Below are 23,723 nucleotides of genomic sequence, written 5' to 3'. Positions count from 1 at the left end.
GGGGGGGGGTGTGCTTTACATGCTTGCCTAGGGTATGGAAGATCTTGACCTTTCCCCAGATCCACCCTCAGGGTACATGGAGCTAGGACTTGGTGTCCCTGGATTGAGCATGATGGCTCACTGGATCACCTCTTCAGGGACTCCAGGGGTAAGCAGTAACCATAGACACCCTCTGTGGTACAGTTCTCAGACACCCAGTGGGTAAACCCCCGACTACCACAAAAGCTCCTGTTATGAGGCAAGTTGTTGACTTTGCTCTCGCAGGTGACTTCATGGAAGCACAAGATGTTTGGCTTGAGTCAAACTAAGGAGGCTCCTAAAACATTTTGGGCTCAGTGATATATGGTGAAGAGGAGCGTAAGGGCCACCATCTCTCCCTGTAACTAAAACTAGGCACATCAGCAAAATAAACAGACCAGGCAGGTTCTCCACGCCTAGGAAGGTGGGATTTGGGACAGTGAGGCCTCCTTCTGTGGCTCTGCAAGCACAGGACACAATGTCCTGCTCAGTCTCCAGGCAAAGACCAACTCTTACACATGGCAGATCCAAAGTCTCTGCTTCGATGCCCTGTCTCCTTCTGACCGTCTTGCAAAACATCACTGTCCCCCCTCTTCCATTCCTCCCTGCTCCCCCCTGTGGGAGATGACCCCAGATCCACAGCCATGGAAGATGGGTGAATATTTTTTTGCTAGACTCTAGGACAGACATCCAGGTGGAGGCCCGATGGCCAGCCTATGGTTGATAGTGATAAGGCCCCAGCAGTGCAGAAGAAATGCCTCTACTGCTCCACTTGACTTACCTACCAGAAAGCTCTCACGGCCTAGCACTCATGTCAAGAGCATGAGCAGCCACCAGAAGTACCCATAATGGGGAAGTTAACCAGAGAATGAAGTAAAACCAATATTCGTGGGTAAGATATCCAAACAGGGTACCAGGAAGAGCCCCGGTATATACAGGGGAAAAAACCTCTGGAGGGACAACGACAGTCTTGCTTCCTTTTTTGTAAAATCATGCTTGTTGGCTTAAGACCAGTTGAGGCTCCCCGCTTTTTAAAAAGACCGCACATAAAATGGGTATATAGTTGGGAAAATTGAAGGCTTTCCTTGAAGCCCCCTCTCAGCTGGCCTGAGACCTTCCAACTGTGCTGGATATCTTCCCCGATGCATTGTAACAGAAATCTGTGGAAAGAAAAAAACATTGACAGGTTATATCACCTGCCCTATGCATGCATTAGCTATTAAATACGTGATTGTGTTTCATGAAATAGTTAAAATAGGCTTGTATATGGGCTTTTGCCTATTTAATAAACTGTCACCGATATACATACACCTGGGTCTGACTCCAGTGCAGTGGTTGTAACCGGTACATGACATTCCCTTGCCTCATTTGTACAATGCCACAGGTCATCTATCCTCCATCAGAGATAAAATGGTGAGCAGTGATGTAAGTTCTTTCCTGACTCATATATTTACTTTCAGCCATCCAGAGAGCTACAGGCAAGTATGAGCATCAAAACCTGCAGTAACACATCCTAGCTTTGGTTCAGATGGCTCTTTGCATGCAAGAGATTCTTCTGTGCAAGCTGGAAGTCTCCAAGCACACATACCTTTCTCTGGCATATTTTCACCTGTAAGAACCCAGACGCAACAGAGCTTTTGAACAGCTGCTTTCAAGTTCCTCCTCATCACAGAATCACAGAATCATCTCAGTTGGAAAAAACCTTGAAGATCATCCAGTCCAACCATTAACCTCACACTGATCGTTCCCAACTCCACCAGATCCCTCAGCACTGGGTCACCCCGACACTTCAACCCCTTCAGGGATGGGGACTCCCCCCCTGCCCTGGGCAGCCCATTCCAACACCCAACAACCCCTTCTGCAAAGAAATACTTCCTAAGAGCCAGTCTGACCCTGCCCTGGCACAGCTTGAGGCCATTCCCTCTTGTCCTGGTGCTTGTTCCTTCGTTCAAGAGATTCATCCCCATCTCTCTGCACTCTCTTTTCAGGGTGGAGAGTGGGCCCCCTTGTAGACTAAACCCTCCCCCTCAGTCACCTTAACCTAACCCTACCACCTAATACTGACCCTAACACTAATTCTAACCCTAAACATAAGCCTAAACCTAAACCTGAATCTATTCTGAACCCTAACTGTAAGCCTAACCCTACCACCTAAAATTTACCCTAATTCTAACCCCATCCCTAACCCCTAACCGTAAACATAACCCAACCCCCTAAACCTAACCCTAACTCTAATAATTACCCTAACCCTAAGGTCCTAAACCAAAGCCTAACACTAACTCTAACTCTAACCCCAACCGTAAACATAAGGCCTAATCCCCTCCCTAGCCCTAAACCTAACCCTAAGGCCCTAACCCTAATCTTGATTATATATAACCCTAATTATATATATAACACAAACGCTAACCCTAAATTTAAGGCTCTAACCCTAACTTTAAACCTAACCCTAAACAACTCCCCAACCCTATCTCGAAATGTAAACCCTAGTCCTAACCCCCAACCTAAGATCCTAAACCTAATCACATCTCTAACCCTAATCCTAACCCTAAAGCCCTAACACTACCCCTAAACCTAACCCTAACCCAAACTGTATGGCCCTAGAACTAACACTGATGCTAATGCTAAGGCTGTAAATATAACCCTAGACTTAGGCTGTAACTCTAACCATAACACTAAGGCCCCAAACCTAACCCTAACATTAACCCTGACACAAAGGTCCTAACAGTAAACCTAAACCTACACCTAACCCTAATCCTTATGCTAAGAATCTATCCTTAACACTAAACCTAACCCTAATCCAAGGGCCTTAAACCCAATCCTAACTGTAACCCTAAACATAACCCTAAACCTAGCCCTAAAATGTTAATACTGCCCTAACTGTAATCCTAAACCTAAACCCAACAATAATCCTAATCTAACACTAACACTAAGCACAAACACTAACCCTAGCCCTAAACCTAAACTTAAATGAACCTCTAACTCTAACACTAACCCTTAACTCCTAACATTGTCCCTAAACCTAACTCTGTTAACCTTAAACCTACCCCTAACCCTAATCCCAACCCTAACCCTAAAACCCTAACCCTAACCCTATACATAAACCAAACCCTAACCATAATTCTGAATCCATAAACCTAACCCAAACATTAAACCTAAACCTAAATCTAACAAGAACCCCTAACCCTAACACTAAGGCCTTAAAACTAACCCTAACCATAGCACTAAACCTAAAACTAACTCTACACCTTATCCCTAATCCTAACCATAATATGAAGTCGCTAAACCTTAACCTAAGGCCCTAATTCTAATCCTAAATATAACCCTAAACCTGGTCTTAATCATAACCACAAGGCTCTAAGGTTAGCCCTTACCTGAACCCTAAACTCCTAATCCTAGCCTGAACCCTAAACCCCTCATCCTAACCTGAACCTTAAGGACCTACCTCTAATCTTAAATCTAAGGCCCTAACCCTAACCCTATACTTAACCCTAAAATTAACCCTAACCCTGACCCTAGTCCTAACCCTAAACCTAACACTAACACTATCCGTAGCCCTAAATGTAATTCTAACCCTAGTTTTAACTCTAAGAGCCAAAGCTTAACCCTAAGGCCCTAACCCTAACACTAATGCCCTAACTCTAACACTAAATCCTTAAACCTAACCTTAATGCTGACATAATCCTAACCCTTATTTTAACTCTAACCCTCACTTTAATGACCTAAACCTAACACTAAACCTAAGACACTAACACTAAATCTAACCTAACACTTAGACCTTAACCCTAACCGTTAGTCCCTAAACCTAACCCTAAATTTAAGGATATAACCCTAACCCAGTCCTAAATACCTAAAATTGACCATAGCCCTAAGATCCTAACCTTAAACCTAAGGCCCTAACTCAAACACTAACCCTAAGGCCATAACCCTAACCCTTACTCTAACTATAAACCTCACCCAAAGGCCCTAAACACTACATTTAGGGTTACTAAACCTAAGGCCCTAACACTAAACTTAACCTAGCACTTAGACCCTAACTTTAACCCTAACATTAAGACACTAACCCTAACCCTGACCTTACCCCTAAACCTTAACCCTAAACCTTAGGCCCTAACCCTAAGGCCATAACCCTATTACTCTCACCCTCAGGCCCTAAACCTAACACTAAATCTAAGGCCCTAACACTAAGTTTAACCTAACAGATCCTAACCCTGACCCTAAACCTAAACCCTAACTGTAAGGCCCTAACTCTAAGTCTAATCATAAATCTAGCCTTAAGAAACTAACCCTCACCATAACCTTAATGCTAAACCTCTTCTGACCAACATTTGTCCCTAAGTGGTCGGGCAAGCACAGAGCCCCTGTGTTTGTGAACCTGTGAAAGGATAGCCAACAGAAGGTGAAGGCCAGCAATAGCTTTCAGTCCAGGCCACTTCCTTGTGGCTCTGCTCTTCCCTAGTCATGTAACACTTATCCTTGCCAGAGTGCTTAGCTGAATGAAAAACCCGCCAGCAACTGCTCTTACACAGATGTGGCTGTTTCTGAAAACTGTTTCTAGCTGTCAATTCTCTTTGGCAGCCCTGTCACAGCCCCACCAATGCTGCAGCTCTGTGCTTGCTCCACCACTTAACACTCACCCTCATAAGAGCCAGCAACAAAATGTAAACTCACCATTTAGGACTTCAACACAGAGGTGGCCTTGGCTGAAAGCTGTTGATAGCCCTGACCTTTCCTTGACTAACCTTGTACAGGCCCAGCAACATCAGGGCTGTGTAATTGCTTAGACAACTAAACATCCTCTCAGTCTTTCTCAGTCTAGGTAGATCTCAGCTCCAAAAGTGTAACCATCTAGCAACTGCTGCCATACAGAATGTGCCAGGACTAAAAGCTCTTTCTGGCCTGCACCATCCGTTGGCTATCCTTGCACAACCCCAACAATACCGGGGATCTGCGCTTGCTCTACCACTTAACGTTCATCCTTGCAAGAGCCATCATCAAAATGCAAAAACACCATCTAGGACTTCAACACAGATGTGGCCTGGGCTAAAAGCTGTTGATAGCAACGACCATACTTTGGCTGTCCTTTCACAGGCCTAATTAGTTGTTAACAAATAATTTTTACCATCATCAGAGCACAGCAAGAAAAGGGTCACGAACCATCTAGTGTTCCTACACAGTAGTGTTCAGGAATGAAAGATGTTTCTGGAACTCTGGAACTTGTTTTGACACCTAATGATCTCTATTACTTACTGTCTCCCTCTTACACAGACCTAATGAACAACAGAGAAAAATTCCAGGTAAGGCTCTCACACAGAAGTTGCCTGGACTGAAACCTGTTTCTGGCCCACACCTTGCCTTGGCATCTTATTCACAGCCCCAGCAAAACCAGGGTTCTGCATTTGCTCTAACAGCTAAGCATCACCATCATCAGAAAACATCAAGGAAACAAATAGACAGCAGCCAGACAAGGCTCCAACCCAAGTGGTCAGCATTGAAAAGTGTTGCTTGCCCTCACCTTCCCTGGCAGTTCGTTTTACATCCTCATCTAAAGCAGGGCTCTGTTTTTGCTCTAAAACCTAGTCATCACAATGGTCAGAGCCCAGCAAGCAATCACAGAGCCGCCAACAGGCAGATCCCCATAGAAATGCCCAGGACTGAAAGCTGTTGCTGGCCTGCACCTTCCCTTGGCAGACCGTTTCGAAACCCCACCCACGCAGGCTCTATGCTTGCTCCACTGGCTAACCCTCACTCTCTCCCATGCACATTAACAAAAGGTACTGTGTATGCCTACTACACAGAAGTGGCCAGAACTGAAAGCTGTTCCTGCCCTCACCTTCCCATGGCAGCCCATTCACAGCTGCTTAAACATGGGGTATCTGCACTTCACCGAAAGATTTCCATCACCTGCTGATTCCCTCTAGCCAGACATTTCTGTGCACATATCTTTCTCTGGCATATTTTCACCTGTGAGAACCCAGAAGTGACGGAGCCTTTGAACATCTGCTTTCAAGTTCCTCCTCATCCTTTCATCCATGGACACAAACACAGAGCACTACGCTTTTAAAGCTGCGTATCACAGTGCTTCCAAAGCCCTGAGCCACACTGTTAAATGTGAGTCTGACAAAGAATGAGAGAGCCTCTAGGGAAAAGGGAGTCAGGGGCCCAAGTACAGAGTCATCTGGGAAGGATTGCGGGTGAATGGATATGGCTCTGTCTCAATGGAACAAGGCTTCAGTGCTCTGAGTGTGTGTCCCAATAAGCATCCCTCTTGTTCCCACCCTTCACTTTCATAAGGTCATGCTGACCACGTCGAACTATGCAGGTCTTTCCACCAGGACACTGCTTTCAAGGTTACACACCATCAAGAGCACTGGACATTTTGAAGTGGATGCAATCCATGCGAGAGAAAGAAATTCTCCTGTTCTACCACAAATAACCCACAAGGAGGAGGCAGGTGTTACATGTAACCTTGTTCTGTGTCGTTGAAGGGGAATTCCTGTCGAGCTTCTTCTCACTACTCTCACCCCCCAAAAATCATTTGCACTCCCAGTATAAGGCCAAGGGCAGTATTTCCTCCCTTCAGATGTCTCTTTGGAGGAGAAAGGAGTATTTACAGAAGGAAGAAAGGAAAACCACACAGCATCCCCCCTGCCCTGCCTCAAACTCAGGCTCCCATGCAGCTCCACCATGCTCCGGTGATTGCATGCACACATACACACATATGAAGTCAGCTGTACAGGTGTTGTGTTCGAGTATTATGTCCCACTGATCCCAGCCACTCAACTATTTTCTTAGATTTCAGGTGCTCTCACACTGCCCTGCCCACACCCAATGTTATGCAGCTCTTCCTTCCTCAGTGTTTCCTCCTCAATGTCCTTGTGTCTGTTCCTGTACTGCCACCACAGACAGATTTCCATCGCTGACTTATTTTTTCTGCTTTCCTCACCTTCTGAAATGTTTATAATGCATTCACATTTTCTGTCAGCTCTTTCTACTAGGTATTCATTGACACATGAGAAATTTGCCCATAGTTTTAAACACATCCCTTACCCTCCTATATTGTGCAGGGGGTTTTTCGTTCCGTTCCTCCTGAAATCATTTCACCTTCTACCTAGCATCCTGCTTCTTCCCTCCTGCCTCCTGACAGAGTAGTCCCTTCAAGAGTCTCCAGAGGCAGCCATCATAGCGGGAGGAGCTGTGACTCTCAGATGTTTTCAGATGGGAACCACATGCCCCTATGTGCAGTTTGAGGATGAATTTCAGAATCGCTTCAAGTGCTGTGGGAGTATGGGCTATTGCTTGTCCTTTTCAATAGATTTTGCCTCAGTGAATGACTCTGGCAAGTACTACTGTGCTAAAATACAAACTGATTCAGATGCTGAGGAAGCTGAGCACAAATCTCTCTGTGTTGAGAGATTATATGATTTATATGATTATATAAATTATATGATGGCTGGGAAGATTCTACCTCAGCTCTCTCTTGGTATGGCCAGCTGGCCTTTGCCTACAGAGTTGAGGACAGAGGTCCCTGTAGAATCAGTTTGGGAGACTATGGGTTCAACTATCATTTTCCTCACACCATCAGAAGATGCAGCCTTCTCTCTTTTTCTGTAGAAAGAGAGAGCGTTATTGCCAAAGGCAAACGAGAGCCTAGTTCTTGGGGATCTGCACCAGCTATTATCTCTGTGGAGAAGCTAGGACCTGCAAAGTGCCCAAGGCCAGCTGGAACCATTTTTGTGAAGGGAAAGATCCTATAGGTGTGTGTGAGGCAGTGAAACAGAGCTGATGTTGGAGGGAAAGATGGTAATGTGGCTCCAAACCACCTCTTGTACTTGGTGCAAAGGGTGTTGCAGAATTCAGCGATGCAAACCTCAGTTCCTTGGCAGCACTGACACCTTGCAGGCTGCAGGGGATCAGGTCCTTTCCTCAGTGCAAGGGAAGGAAGGGTGCAGAAAGAAACCCATGCCTGTTAAGTGTATGAGGGTGGAGGAACCCAGCTGCTTCTTGCACCTCATCTGCTCACTGGAGGACAGAAACCAGGTTCACACACTTTGTGTCTCAGCAGAGACTGACAGAATTTCTGTGCCACCTATGTTTGTGCTGATATTGCAGTACATCATATGTACAACATGATGCTTTCTGTTTCCTTTTTTTTTGTTTGTTTGGTTTTTTGTTTGGTTTTTTGGTTTTTGTTTTGTTTTGTTTTGTTTTGTTTAGCACCACACAATTAAGGAAACTGTTAGCAGCCTTCAACAGAAAGATAACAATTCCCAATTTTCTGGAGACATGCACGAGGAAAACTTCAACATCAAGCACATAAGAGAATCAAGAAAGACCAGAACACTCTATTCAGCTACGGATGTCTTTCTCCATATCACGCAGCTATGTAACACCTGCATAGCTATAGCATGCAGCCAGTAGCCTGTGCGTGAAACTCTTCCCAGTGACACAGACTGTAGTCATCCAAGCACAACTCCAGGTGGCCCCAGTAATGAGGCGTCTCGGGAGTCTACTGTATCAAATCTATTTTATCAGGGTAAATTCTCCCAGCTACAGACATATGCCTATAGAATAAATAGATCCATGGGTGCTCTCAGGCTACTTTTTTCTCTGCATCACTTTTCTTTTTCCCTTCTCTATTTGTGTTTTGGGATTTTGGGGGGTTTTGGGTTTGGTTGGTTGTTGTTTGTTGGGTTTGGGGTTTTTTTTGTGTTTGTTGTTTTTTTTGTTGTTTTGGGTTTGTGGGGTTTTTTGTTTGTTTTTTGGGGTTTTTTTTAACTTAAAATGGTTTGTTCATTTCTTCTGCTATTTATTTTCTCTCAGGAATTCTCCCCTTTTTCTTTTTTTCTTTTTTTTTTTTTTCTGTGGCATTTAGATTTATCTAGGATAAGTTGAGATGTCTGAGAATATCTTGTTACCTCCTTTTCGAGATGAATTGAACAGTGGATATCTCAGATGTGATCCACGGGCTAACAAAGTATTCAAAGTATTGCAATCCCTGCTTCTTGAAACCCCCCCCTTCATTTTGTCAGAGCTATTCCTCTAGCACTCTAGAGGAGTGTAATTTCTGAGTCATGGATCATCCCCTCTACCCTTCCCCAAGAGACATGCTGATTTTACACAAACCAGTATAATTTGTAGCCCAGTTCTGTTCTTAACACTTCTTTCAAGTCTTGTGCCTCTTTCAAGAACTGGGACTGACTGAGTGTTTTAGCTCTGTCTTGCCTTTGAAGCCTTTTAGAAAAGTAACCACTTGATTAGTTCCCTTCCTGTCATGCCATGTTGGTGCAAGGATGTCATGCCTTCATATGTGCACTCAAAAACATTGCATTTGATCCCACTGGACTTTTTACTCAGAAAAAAATATAGAAAGCAGAGGGCATTTTGTCCTGTTGACCCTCGTGCTTCAATCAGGTCTCACACGTCTGTAACCCTCTCACTCCTGCTGTGCAGAGCTGTGTGACAAAAGCAGTATGTGGAAATGTCATCAGAGAGAGCGAGCGGGAGAGAGAAATAGTGTCCTCATATCTCAATGCTCTGCAGAGGTCTGTTGCTCTTACTAGACAGCATAAAGGAGAGAAAAACATTCTCAGCCACCTCTCATGGTACTGTCCATTGCAGGCATTAGTGGTGTTCCAGCCATGTAAGAAGGGAGGTCCTGTGAGGCTGTTCCAGTAATTTGAAAATCATGAATGGCCTATAATATGGGAAGTGGAAGTTCTTCTTTACCTTGACACATCAGGGGGATAGTGACAGACGACTGGGACTGTTTCCAGACTACTTTTCTCAGCATCCCTGTCAGTCATATTTCAGAATGCACTCTGCCTGATGACAGAAGCATTTCTTTATCTCCGTTTTCACCTCATCATATTTTCATCACATCCTCTCCTCTGTCCTACACCAACTTCTTCCCATTTCCTCCAACATACGAGGCAAAGACATCAACGATCCTCCACTCACAGTGGTCACGGAGGGAGAACCTGTGACTTCCAACTGCTTCCAGATAAGAAGGCTGTCTCCTGGTGAAAAGAGGATAAAGGGAAGGATCCAGTCTACAGCTCACGGCTTTTTCTGGAAAAGGGCAGATGCCTCAAAGGAATTCAGCAGGTGCTTCCTTCTGATCCTGTTTGCATGTTGTGCCTATCTCAGTTACTCAGGCACTTAGGAGGCATCTCAGTGGCAAAGCATCTGAGAGAGCGGGCACAAACTTCTCTGTAGGCAAATGGCACTTACTCCTTCTTCTCTTCTCCCTCCCTTTCTTCCAGTGTCAGATTTCTTTTCAATTTATTCCCATTTGACCTGTTGTCTGCTTTTTCTCTCCTTTTATTTTACTCAAACTCTCTGTTTTATTTTATAGGAGACAGCTGCACAGCCCATTGGCAACTTTGGCAGATTTTGCATGGGCTTTCAATTCTAGTGCCAGTTGGGGTTAGGAGAAGCTAGAACCCAGAACCCAGGAATATTTTGACTCTTCCAGGAAAACTAAGCAAAACCAGCATGGCCAGTTAACCGAGCAAAAAGGTATAGACAGCAGCCTCAGCGGCACTGGTACATGAAGAGAACAAGCCCCAGCACGAGGTGGTTTCATTCCCAAAGTAGAGCTTTCAGGGAAGTTCCACTAGGGAATGTTCAGTCATATTGTTGGGGGTGGGAGCAGTGGCGATGGGGAGCATTAGTGTTGCTGCCTGATGTTTTCTACATTAGGAGGATGCTGCCTGTGTGATTCAGCGCACTTTCTCAGCTGTTTTAGGCAGTTTTGTAGCACCAGAGTACTTCCTGATAAACAGAAAAGATGTTCAGCTCCAGAAATGGCTGCATGTAACTGACCGAAAGACTCCTGAAGATGTGTCTGGAAAATGTTCCAAGATCCTGCTAGTTGCACTACAAATATTAAATATTTTCCCCAGAGTGACATTCCCTGCCTCTGTCCTCCGTATCGTGGGCTATGGAAAGTACCCAGAGAAATGTTGCACAAAGAAGAAGTGCCTGAAAGTCTTTATTTTTTGATTATTTCTTTACATCCAGTCCCAAAATAGAAGATGAGGAGGAGAAAAAGCAGGTCACATAGAGCGAGAGTGTCTCAGTTGGCAGACATAGTTGCTTTGATCCAGGAGACATAATTGCAGACCTTAGTGTAAACCCCGGGATAGCCTCTTTGCGCACATCCGATACCCCAGGAAACAATGCCCTGGAGCTGCCCATTGCAGACTACTGGACCGCCGGAATCGCCCTGTGCATGTAAAGAATATGCATGTTCAGCAGTTGGTATCAGCGTAAGTGAGGGAGCAGGGATCCCAGAAATCACTGACATTTGAGGGAGCTCCACCGGGCTTTCCCTACCCAGAAGTCCTACAAAGGTCATTTCTGATTACCATTCTACACCTGACGCTACCATGCCGTAGTTCAGCTGCAAGGGCACCACAGCTAAGGGTAAGTAAACCGGTCTATTTCTGATGATGTAGTCCTTGACAGATGCTTAGGATATGCGCGTCTTAAATGTTATTCTGCCAGGTATTTCCATGGAGCGAGGTACACATAAAATGCAAATCAATTGTCAGGTGTGTTCACTTTCCAGACTGCCTGGATCTTGCATGCTATTTCCTTTTCAGTGAGCCCAAAACTAACATTTGCACCCTCAGCTCTAAAGTCACCACAATTACTATTGTCTCTCTGGTGCAGCACTCCTCCATTTTCAATAGCCTCAGGGCAGGAGGTGGCATAGCCTGCTTGTGGAGACTTAGGGCAGAGGTATTCACTACCTCAAAGAAGGGAGAGTGACTAATTGAGTGGGGAAAATCCTAGCCTCACTCAGTAAGCAACTTTCACCCTCAGTCTCCACTGTTGTTCAAAAAAAAGCCAACATTCAGACGTGCCAGTGCAGTGAGGAGAGCAGATTCTCTAATATGATAGCCCCTTCTACTGGCAAAAGGCAGGAGAGAAACATATGGGAAAGGAGAGGCAGATATTTTACCTGGCAGGAGTCTTTCCCTCCCTCCAAGAATCCTACACATATCATGTTCTTGGTAATTTTCCCAGGGTAGGCTTTGCTACACTCGCTTGAAGAGAGCACAGGAGCCTTCAGGCACTGCAAGGTATCTGGAAATGAATCTAGAAGAAAATAGGGAGAGATAGTTGTTGAGATCTCTGAGTTTATTTCAGAGCCCAGAGAAGATCTTCCCTAACAAAAAATAATCACTGAACATACTGTTTTAGCAGTCATCATTTTTCCTCTGAACAGCAATCGCAGCACAGATTCCATTTGTTTAGATGGAACAGATTCTACCCATGGGTCCACCATTTTACACCGCAGCCATGTTAATTTTTCTGATACCTAGAAAATCATCCACTGGCAAGTGTGGAGCTAAAGCTACTCTTGTAGCACATAGCCTGGAGGAAACTTGGGCCTTGGGAAAACCCCTGATGTAGGTTTAGCTGTTGTCATGGAGTTAGACACCAGTCACCATTCACACCTCTGACCATTGATGTAGGAGAATGGAGCTCTCTCGTACTAATTTTAGAACCACAGTCACAGATTTTCATCTTGTTCTCAGAGAACTGACAGTTCTATTGATGTTACTTAAATTGCTCGTCTTGGCACTGCACAGCTGATAGCGCCTGGCCACAAGATTTATGGCAGTGTGAACATGCTGGTGAATCGCACATGGATGACCTAAGTGATGCCATGTTCGTAACACAGAACAAGAGGAAGGACCTTATAAAGGCTTGCCTTTAAAGCAGTTAACTGGTTACTGTCCTACACAGACTGATCACTCAAAATGGCCTGTCCCATAGCCCTTCCCAGTACTATTTGGAGTTAATCATGAGGTCTTAGCATGTCTCCCGGGCCCTCATGACGCTGCACATTCCCACAGAGTACTCACTGCCATTGCTGAGAGTGTTGCCCCAGCCAGAGATTAGGCATGTGGTGCCTGTGGCCACACAGCTGGTAGGCAGAGGAATTGTTTGCACGGCTCGGTTGAGCTGGGCTGGTTTGGAAAGCTTGATGAGCATAATGTCATTGTCCAGTGTTGCAGAGCTGTAGCCAGAGTGGCGAATGACTTTAGATGAACTGATCAACTGCTCTGTTGATTCTGTGAGTGCCAGGTTATGTTTCCCGAGCTGCACTTGGATGCGGCTGGAAAAGAGAAGGAATGGCATACACTTGACTGCTACCGACAGGTTATGAGGAAGCTACCTGTCACCGTATGCACTCGTTTCAACATCGCTATCACAGTAGTTTTTTTCATGCAGGTTGTCTTTCTTGTCCTGCAATAAGCCCTGGGGATCCACGCTGAGACCTTACCCACTCCCAGCCCAGGTGGTGAATTTCTGCAGGTTTATTTTTTTGAGCTGGGATGGGTTGGATGTGCAACGGTGCTATATACAAACATTCTGGAAAAAGGCAAACTGCTATCACCCTGACCTCATTTCTCTTCCTGTTCTCCAGTGACAAAGTTCTAGCAAGATTAATCCAATTTACAAGAAATGAGAGCCCATAACTCCTTGCTAGATTACCACATCTTCATTCCAGGAAGTGTTCTGCATTCACAGAAACATTTGCAGAAGTGGAATACCCCTTATGATGCCTCAGCACAGCTTCCTGAATGAGCCACCCATTCCTTGGTTGTCTCCTGTCAGAATGGAGTCACTTACATATTTGGATCTTACAGCTCAGAATTCCTGCTAGAAGTGAACCGGAAGAACGAAGAAGGTTACAGAAGAATATATTTTTTCCACTCACGACTTGTAGCAGTGAGCAGCTGACACGACCCACTGGCTGCTGATGAGGGAACCTCCACAGAAGTGATACCCAGAATTCAGGGACACCTGATAGGGGATAGAATTTGCTGCACAGGTGTAACCTCCCACGATCTTGTCGTCGTCATCATCAGCACTGCTGGGGAAGGCAACTGGGAGATAAGAAGTGGTGTATGTCAACATCTGGCATAAGGAACCTTGTGCCCTTGTGGCTAACGGAAGCATCTCACTTGTAGGCTCTACTTCTATAAAAACTCACAGTAGCAGTGGTGGGCAAGACTAATGGACATTTACTTCCTGCTCGCTAAAATAAGGTGATCAGACTCCGATTGGCATTTCAAGTATCTGCATCTAAAGCACTGGCTGCTAGTCCCAGAGTGAACATAAAAACATAGAAATGTTCTTGCTGGATCGGATCAAAGTGATGTCTGTCCCAGGATCCCGTCTGCAGTAGTGGTCAACAGTGGACTGAGTGTAAGTACAAAACAAGTCTGCAGTGGTATTTCCTTGGGGCACTCGCTCACAGTCCAAAAATTTACAGCAGCTTTAGGACTCCCCGAGACAGAGGTATTACCTTTGTACTTCATAGTCCTTAAGGGAGAGGCAGTCTTTTTTGAAGCTATGGACACATTTCAGTATTCTTCGGTCAAGCACCCTTATGAAGGCATCCAGTCCCCATTTTGTGACACAAGCAATTATGAACAGACAGCAGTCAAAAGAAGTTGCAGTGCTCTGCCTTAAAACTTTTGCAAAGTTGAAGCTCAACTTTCCCCCAATAAACTACCTTGCTAATGTGCTCAGAGAATCAGATGACTTATAAATTACAAAAATAGAAGTAAAAAATATACTCACCAGCCACACCAACAAAGGTGACAAACAGTATGTATTTCATGATCCTGACACAGCCTCAAGCCCACACTGGTGGAGTGGAAGCAGGAGCTGCTAGATATACATTCTCTGAAATGGCCTTATCTCTAGTCCAAGGTTTTCTCCAGACAGAAAGTACACAGGTGGAAAATTTGAAGATCCAAATAGGGGCATTAGCAGGCACTGGTAGAAAGTACTAATAACATACCAGTTAATCATAAACCTTTCCTAAGATAGCGTGCTATTTTAAATTATTTCAGAAGGCAGACTTCAATTTAAATATACATTTGAGCTTTGGAAAATGTGTAGTTGTTTGCCTGCCTCATTCTTACGTGCAGCACCTCTTGAGAGCAACCCTCAAACCCCTCTGAGATCCCTCTGCGCTGATGGTGTCACTCCTGAAAAAGTCTATTTTTACCAGAAGCTGAACATTGCAGGTAATGGAGTATAAGATACTGTGTGTTTATTTTGAAAACCAAACCAAACCAAACACCTCTCAGTGTTATTTAGGCAAATCCTTTTTCTTGAGTAATGTGGAGGGGTGGGGTTATCCTATAGAACATTATTTTCCCAAATAAAAATATTCAAAAGTAATTTCAGTAAGTGAGCACAAAAAAAATACCCTGTGCCCCTTTCCCCAGCTCCCAAGCTAAATTGTTCAAATGTGGCAATTCTCACCATTATTTCTTTGAAAGCTCACCTAATCCTTATGATAATATTGACCTAAGTACCCAACTGTGTTTTTTATTTATCTTTGGAACGATCTATAGGGACTCATTTTTGTCACAGAACAATTTCAGTGCGTGCTGGTTTTGGCTGCAGTAGAGTTAATTTTCTTCACAGAAGCTAGTATGGGGCCGTGGTTTGGATTTGTGCTGGAAACAGTGTTGTTGATAATACAGGGATGTTTTAGTTATTGCTGAGCAGGGTTTACACAGAGTCAAGTCTGCATGCTTGACTTCTGCTCCTCACACCACCCTGACAGTAAGCAGGCTGGGGGTGCACAAATATCCAGGAGGGGTCAAAGGGACAGTCCATACCGTATGACATTGTGCCCAGCTGCAGACTAGGGGGAAGGTTGGCTGTGGGGGCTGCTGCTGGGCATTAGTTGCTTGGTGGTGAGCAATAGTTTTCATCTGCATCACTTGCCTTTCTTGGGTTTTTTTCTCTCTCTCTTTGTATTTTTCCATTTCATTGCAAACTATTATCTTCATTATCATTACCGCTACTATTATTTTATTTCATTTATTACACTGTTCTTCTGTCAACCCATGAGTATTCTCACTTTTGCCCTTCCAATTCTCTTCTCCCCCCCCCTCTTCTGCTCGGGGAAGGGGAATGAGTGAGCTGCTCTGTGGTGCTTTGTTGCCGGCTGGGGCTAAAGCACAACACACTATAACATTGATGTTTAGGGATGTCATGCTTGTGAACAGAACTAATGAGATCTTCTGAAATCCTTCTCTGAAAGAATGATAATTTCTGTCACAATGCTGAATTTGCTAAAACATTGCGTTTGATGAATAACCATTTTCCAAGCAGCTGCTGGCTTCATCATGTTATCTCCTGAAAGACAAGCTCAGGTGACTGTAAACAGAAGTTATATGCTTTGAGATGCTGAAATGGAATGAGAGACTAAATAGGAACAACTTTTCAACTCCATTTTTTGAGCAGTTTTTTGAGAGCCCTGGAGGACTGGTACACACAGTGGCACTGTCCAGCTGGAAAGTTTTCTTCATGTTATATGACAAGTCCAAGGCCAGGAACTCCCAAAGGAGCTGCATGACTTGTCTTGGGCTTTAAACTGGCATCAGAGCACAGCTTTCTTACAAACACATTTTATCCTTAGAAACAAATGAGGATTAGAAGATTCCTGTGGAAAACTGAAAGATCTGTAATAGTCTGAGCGTGGCAAAAATTACTAAAGCTATCTAATCTGATCATAGCTAAGCAGAGCAAGAACAATTCCCAATCCACAATAGTGTATAATTTGATGTCCCTGTGAATTTATGATTTCTTTGTCCAAAACATACATTGGCATGGAGATAGGCTGTCATCAGATTTTTTAAAACAACATTTTTCCCAAGATACAGCTCTAATAACCTGTTAGGCAACACCTAGGTTATGAAGGACAGCTTCCTTTTCCTTTTTTTTTTCACAGGGTTTAATACCGGGTTTAGTATCCACCTAAATTTCAGGAAAATCCAGGAATTCGCATCTCAATTGAGAAGCTCGACCATACCTCCTTTGTCTTAGTACTTTTAAAATCATTATCATTATCTTTATTTAAATCATTAAACTGTTTTTATCTCAACTCATGAGTTTTCTCACTTTTGCCCGTCCAATCCGCTTCCCCCCATCCTGCTCGAGGAGGAGAGTGAGTGAGCAGAATAATGAGAATGATGACTTCTTTGCGTTCAGCTTGAAACTGGAACACCTCCTCCCACTCCTCCTTCCTTTCTTTAAGACAATTAATCTCTACCTGAAACATAAATACCCTCTTCTGCTCAGTGCTGCTGAGCATTCTACAGACACATTGTAAGGGGGTTTTTTTAGAGTCTTTCAAAAAATACACTCTGGAGATACATCTCCAACTGCAAACAAGTCTCTCCTTTAATGCAGTGATGCTGCAGCAGAATGCTGGTGTTTCCAGGGACACAGGAAGGAGGAGAAGTGGTGAATGGAGGGCAGCTGTGCTAGATATTATCAATGGACAAGCAATGGCAGTTTGCATTTCTAGAAATCCATGTTCCTAGTTCAAGTATTTCAGTCAGCTGTATCATTACTGGACTCAAATAAAGTAAATACATTTGTCCCAGGTGATGCAAGATCCTGGGAAAGGGAAACCTGGTGAGGCCATGAGCTAACAGAGATAAAGCTTCCCAGGGGCATGAAGTGGAGGAGTTTCTGAAGCTAGTCCTTGTACACATCACGTTGGTGGAGGGACCATTGATTCTCTCTTCCCAAGTCTCTCCTGCCCAGGAGGACCTGGTACATTCTCCAAAGCTTCTGCCACATTCTGCCTGTGAGTTCCCCAAACTGTCCTGCCATGCCCTTTGCATTTTCCCATGCAGGTCAAGGGTTAACCTGCTTTGCTGGATGGTTCTCACATATCCTAGTTTTCACTGCTGTCCTGGCAGCCAATTTCCTACGGTTCTCCAGTGACTAGCAACTCCAGTTCTGAGTAACCAAAACTGCCAAGAGGCTTACCCAGGACAAATCACCAGCAATATGATCTGTGGAGGATTCCTGGATGGTGAGAAAGACTCATGACAGGTAAGCATTGATGTCTGCACAGAGCTCAGAGTCACAAACTCCAAGGTCGCTCAGGCCACACAGTATTTGTCAGAGCTTGGCAGAGTGCTTAGGCCTCCTCATATCCAGGTCTTCTGTTCTGACACAGTATCCTTCCAGCAGGGTTTTGGTACAGGTGAACTAGGAGGTCCAGCCACATCTGCTGGGCACTGAGTTCAGTAGCAGTGAAATGTTGGGGGGTAAGGGAGGTCAGCAAATAAGGGGTGTTATCTTCCTGTGCTCCCATGTCAGGATTTGCTGCACTTCACTTTGCATTCCCTGGATTCTTTGTACCAAGTCAAAACCTCATTACATCAGCTCATGCTTCTAAATTTTTCTCTCCAGGACGACGTAAGCGGCTCAGCTGTATGCTTGGAAAACTCCAGGGAATCATGTCATAGGAAAATGAGTGTGCTCTGAAAGGTTATCCCAGTGTCTACACCAAGGTCTGCAATTACATTGATTGAATCAAATCAATCATTGCGGCCTAGTGATATGTTGATGACTGCCTTGTTCCTTGGCCGCTACCCTCCTGCCCTATCACTCCTCTTAGGAAGATGATAGCACAAATACAAGTCTTATTTAAAGAACCTTACAGATACATGTATCCATACATACCACACCCAAGTGGGGTTCCCTGCAGCCTTACACCAGCTCTTCTTGAACTTTCCCTCCTGTTTTAGTTTAGGATTTCTGGGGTGGTCAAGGCCATGGGGATGGCATAATTGTTGGAGCCTTTGGACAGAATGCTGTGATCTTTGGGCATCCATTTACTGACACATTTAACTCCACTTATCCTTTCTGCAGAGGCCATAAATCTAAAGCCTTTTGATGGTTTCTGTAGCTAATTCAAAAGCAGCTTGCTGTTCATTTCCCCATTCAAATTCATAATATTTCCTTATCACCTCATACCAAAGGGTTAACATTTATCCCAAACAGGGAATATGTTGCCTTCAGAAGTCAAATAGCCCAATGAATCTTTGAGCTTCTTTTTTATTTTGTGGTACAGCAAAATCTAAATTTTTTTTCTTGGGCTTTAGGCAGTATTTCTCGATGCCCACAGTGCCACTGAATTCTTAGAAACTTCACTGTCTGAGACGGTCCTTGGATTATGGGTTTTTTTTCAGGGTTAAAATCCCAACCCTTCCATTTCATGTGATTTACCACTAATTCAAGGACTTATTGTACCTCCTCCTCCTCATTTCCTTGGATCAAAACATCATCTATATAGTGGCTTAATTGTGTGTAAGGGGGCAGCTGTATTTCATCTAAATGTTCAACTAGAATTCTATGACAGATAGAGGGGCTATGCAACCATCCCTGTGGTCTTCTGCAATCAGGATGGTAAAAAATGCATTAGCCAAATCTATTACAGTGTACCCAGTTTCTGGATGTTTCTGAACTTTTTCTATTAAAGTGACAGTGTCTGGCACAGCTGCTGCAAGCGGTGGAGTATGTCTTTCTAGTTCTCTAAAATCCACCGTCGTTCTTCAGGATTCATCACGTAACTTGACAGGCCATATTGGATTGTCCCATGCTGTCGTGGTCGGCTTTAAAGCTCCTACATCTAATACATCTCTAATTGTCTGCGATATCTCTTCATGTCCTCCTGGAATTCTATAGCGATTCATTATGACTAACTTAGGTACAGCTGGGATCTGCACAGGAGGCACTTTTACTTTACCGACGGTAACAGGTCTGGCATTAATACAGGGTTTAACTCCAAATTCATATTGACCATCAGAAAGATTTAAAGTTAGTCTTTTTAGAATCTCCATACCTTTTATATGTCCAGGAATGGGAACAATCATGACTGAATATAATCATTTTGGGAGGTTTTTTATTTTCATCTCTATCTATGTTTGTACAGCTTTAATTTGTTTTCCTCCCAACCCCATAATACCTACAGGTTGACATCTATACTTCTTGGGATTCCAATATATTAAGGAGGCCTCTGCTCCAGTGTCAATCAGGGCTCTTACAGTTTGCAGGGACTGCTTGTTATAAAAAACAAACAAACAAACAAACAAACCAAACAACAACAACAAAAGCCCCTTAAGCTCCACATGGGGTCATCGGTCCTTCTGCACCCACTGCCCTGGAGCTTGGCCATTAATTCATTTGTACTGAACATCGTATTGATTCACTTCCCTTGCCTCATGCAAAGGGTGCAAGTCAGAAAACGGTGTCTGATCGTCTTTCAACCCTGGAAGTGCTGATCAACTTAAAGGGGTGGGGGGGTGTGTGTATGGGGGGGCATCCTCCGTGGGCAGATGCAGGGTCCCACTGAGGTTCGAGAAGGGGTGCCATAGGCTGAGTTGTCCCTGAATTCCTAGTTTTAGAACTCTGCACTCTCTTGATAGGTTTATTCAGCCCTCTCTGTGTATATATTCAGCATAGCTCATTAGTTGGAACACTGCGGATTTTGTTTTTTTTTTTTCATGAGACATGCTGTCTTTTAGCAAAGCTATAAACTTTTCCTTATGGGAAATCCCATTTTCATTGTCTTTAGGGCTGTCTCGAGTATCTTGATTCCCTGCGCTCCTAAGGGAGGCCCACTCCCCAAGGTCACCCAGCCATTATTTTTCTATCGCATCACAAAGGGAATTTCCTATCTCAGTAATCACGAGTCATGATAACATTTTTACAGTAGTACCGCCTCTCACACACTCACACACACTCTCATATTAAACAGATCAACCTTATATTACCACACAAGGAGCTCCCTTACACCATTCACACAAACAACACAGAATTACACTTATAACCACAAGTATCACTAGGACAATTATGACAAACAACAAATCCAGATTTAACACCATACATACAATATACAAGCTCCCAGTCTCAGAGTCAATATCGGTGCCAAAGGTCAAAGTACACAACAAATCCAGACCTCTTCTTTTAGTATACATATATTGTGCTACTTGCACTGTGGCTTTCTCTGCCACTGTCTGACAAGTATCCAGCTTATCAGCAAGTAATTTATCCCAGCATTACAACATCACTATTTGACTCTATAAATCACATATCTGTCGCTCCATCTGGGAGCGCTATAACAACAGACTCTCTACTCTGGTGTTGTTTTCTATATGCAGTTAACAAAATCCATTGCTTGAATCTCTAGGTTTTTTTCCTTTTCCAATAGGTATCCTTTTCCTATAATTTAAAACATCTCATGGTTCAGCTTCTTTCAGCCATTGTTTGCACGGTCCTCTGACCTGAGCCCACTCCTGAGCCAGTGAACTAGGGAAGATTTTTTCCAATCGGGAGTATCTGGTGAACTTGACATATTACCTTTGAACTTTAATAATGGCATTTTTGTTGGATCCCACTTCTGACACCAATTTATGTTCTGCTGATTAAGGATAGCAATTAAACTCAGACCCAGAATGAAAAGAGCAGGCGTATTTATTAGTGATAACAGTGTAATACAGAAAACATGCAGTAAGAAAAAGCAGAATAGTGCACTTAAAGCAGCAAACAGCAAAAACAGAATAATGCATTAAATCATTACTACAAGAGAGAGAGAATGGAGATTAAGAAAAATACATCACCACTTGCATATATTATCATCATCCAGATCCACAGTCGCTGGGGTGCCCCGGTCACAGCAAGGATTTGGAGAGCCTGTCCCGGCAAGTGGGAAACCCTACGCGGTGCGTCCACCCGTAGGTGAGGCTTCCAAAGTCGCTGCAAATGGGCCCGGCCTTATATACCAGAGATCGACAGGCCAGAATAGCTGGCACCTTTGTTTTGAGCGGAAAATTTCCGCTTTCATCCTCCTGTTGGATTCCATCCAAAGCCTGGCCAGGGCTCAGGGAGGGAAACCAAGGGAGTTTCTAACAAGGCCAGATACTTGGGTTCTCAGCCTTGAACAAGGCTAAACAAGGGAAGTTGGATACATTCTCTCATCACTACTGATTCTATGTTGTCTAAGTTGCCTCTTGCACTGGAGAGTTTACATACTTTGTTGATGATTACATACTAAGTTAGCAGCTTCAGCTGGGGGCCTGTTGTTCAGGCTTCAGTACTGCAATGCTTCAGCACTTTTTACATCAGCATAAGTGCATTGTTATAACTTAGTATAATACCTACTAGAACAATGGTTATCAGTTATAAAATATACAGGATTCATCTATAGGTCAACTCTGGCTTGGGCCAGTTGTCCAAGCCTTAGCACTTCACTGCCTTGCTCCTTGGCCGCTACCCTCCTGCCCTATCACTCCTCTTAAAAAGATGATAGCACAAATATAAGTCTTACTTAAAGAGCCTTACAGATACATGTATCCATACATACCACACCCTAGTGGGGTTCCCTGCAGCCTTACACCAGCTTCTCTTGAACCTTCCCTCCTGTTTTGGTTTAGTTGTGTGTGCTGGGAGCAGTGCTCTAGAGCTTCTGGGCTAGGAGTCAAGTGACTAGGCAACTGCACAACCACCTAGGTAGTCTTATAAGCCAGGCACCTCCTTTTCTTTACTCCTGCTCTTCTTACTCAGAAAGGGAGGAGAGGGAGCAGGTTCCAAGGAGAAGATTCCTACAGCAGTGGAGCGGAGTCCTGCTTTGCTCCTGCCAGTGGTGAAGTTATCATTTCACTGGTACTGTGACAGTTTTGATGGTGTCATTTGAGCTATGGTGGTAAGTCAAACAGTAATCAGAGCCCACGGGCACAGAGCAATCGGGCCATGGGCAAAAACTGTGACCATCAGATTTCCCCTTCACATCCTTGGGAACATCTGAGATGGGTGGACTGGGTCTAACAGGATCTAGCAGCTAACACAAACTAGTTGCTAGAAAAAGGAAAACAATAGCAAGAAGGTGGAGAAAAGGCCTGTGACCTCACAGCAGCATAAAGCACGGAAGAAGAATGGTTAAGAAAGGAAGGATGGGGAGTGAAAGGGATGGGAGGAGCAGGGCTAGCTGAATCTTTATGTTTCTGCTGCTGCTGTTCTTATTTTTTTTAAGTGTTCTCTGGAAGAAGGAATGTTATGCATTATTTCAGAGTGGCTGACTTAGGAACTAGGGAGGAGTCCTGGAGGACCATGGGCCAGAGGCACTGGGGGAATAACAGAGTAAGGAGAGACCATGGTACTGGGAAGAAGGGTAGGAAACTCATGAGAAGAACAGTTGTCCCATATGGAGCCAGAAGTGAATACACAGCTTCAGCCTTTGAGGTGGGAAATAGACTGTCCCAGGAATCTTCAGAAATGGCTGGACCAGAAAGGAAAGGAAAGGCCCTGCAATGACACAGCAGACGTGGGACATCAGATTTTAAAGTATTTACTTAATCCACCTCATCCAGCACGTGATCTGTACAGAGCAGCCAGGAAAACCTCTCCTGAAGGTACCCCAAGTCTGTCCACTACTGGGCAATTTTAACATCTCCAAAACTAGAAACTCCTTCTGATATGAGAATACAGGATGGAGAGTTCAGAACAGAATCCAGTAGTTCAGGATCTGATTTGGGAAGTTCGACCATACCTGCCTTTGTATTGGTACTTTTTTGTTTTCCCTTGTTTCTTCTTTAATCTTAAGAGAAAATAGACTGAAAGACTTAGAAGTTTTGAACTGAGAAACAAATCTAGCTACTCTTCAGAAGGCAGCAACATGTTAGGCAATTCCTGAGAGACACGCTAGAGGTCCTGAGTTACATCTTCCAGGTACTTCCTGTTTTCAGAGAGTCTGCAGTCATTTTTTTGTTTGTTTCCTGAGACAGAAAAGTTACTCTGAATAAAAATCTTCATCCTGGAATGAGTAGTAAGTCCTAATGCATGTGACTAGTGAAGAATGT

The 23,723-nt window shown here is 44.1% G+C and overlaps 1 protein-coding gene and 1 gene segment (V, D, J or C); one reads left to right on the top strand and one right to left on the bottom strand.

Moving 5' to 3' along the window:
- Positions 1-23,723, top strand: part of LOC113482206 — a 47,465-nt gene that overhangs the window by 4,776 nt on the left and 18,966 nt on the right.
- On the bottom strand, positions 11,096-14,732 carry LOC113482227 (trypsin I-P1-like). The gene is made up of 5 exons (XM_026852689.1): positions 14,626-14,732; positions 13,757-13,925; positions 12,897-13,150; positions 11,987-12,123; positions 11,096-11,245 (listed from the first exon to the last, which is right to left on the bottom strand). Exons 1-5 carry the CDS (start codon positions 14,663-14,665, stop codon positions 11,096-11,098), a joined length of 750 nt encoding a protein of 249 aa, XP_026708490.1. The 5' UTR covers positions 14,666-14,732.

Source organism: Athene cunicularia (genome assembly GCF_003259725.1).
Source record: "Athene cunicularia isolate RWA chromosome 1 unlocalized genomic scaffold, athCun1 chr1_part1, whole genome shotgun sequence".
NCBI classification, from domain to species: domain Eukaryota; kingdom Metazoa; phylum Chordata; class Aves; order Strigiformes; family Strigidae; genus Athene; species Athene cunicularia.
Note: the sequence above shows the minus strand (reverse complement) of the source record. Positions and strands in the feature narration are given on the sequence as shown.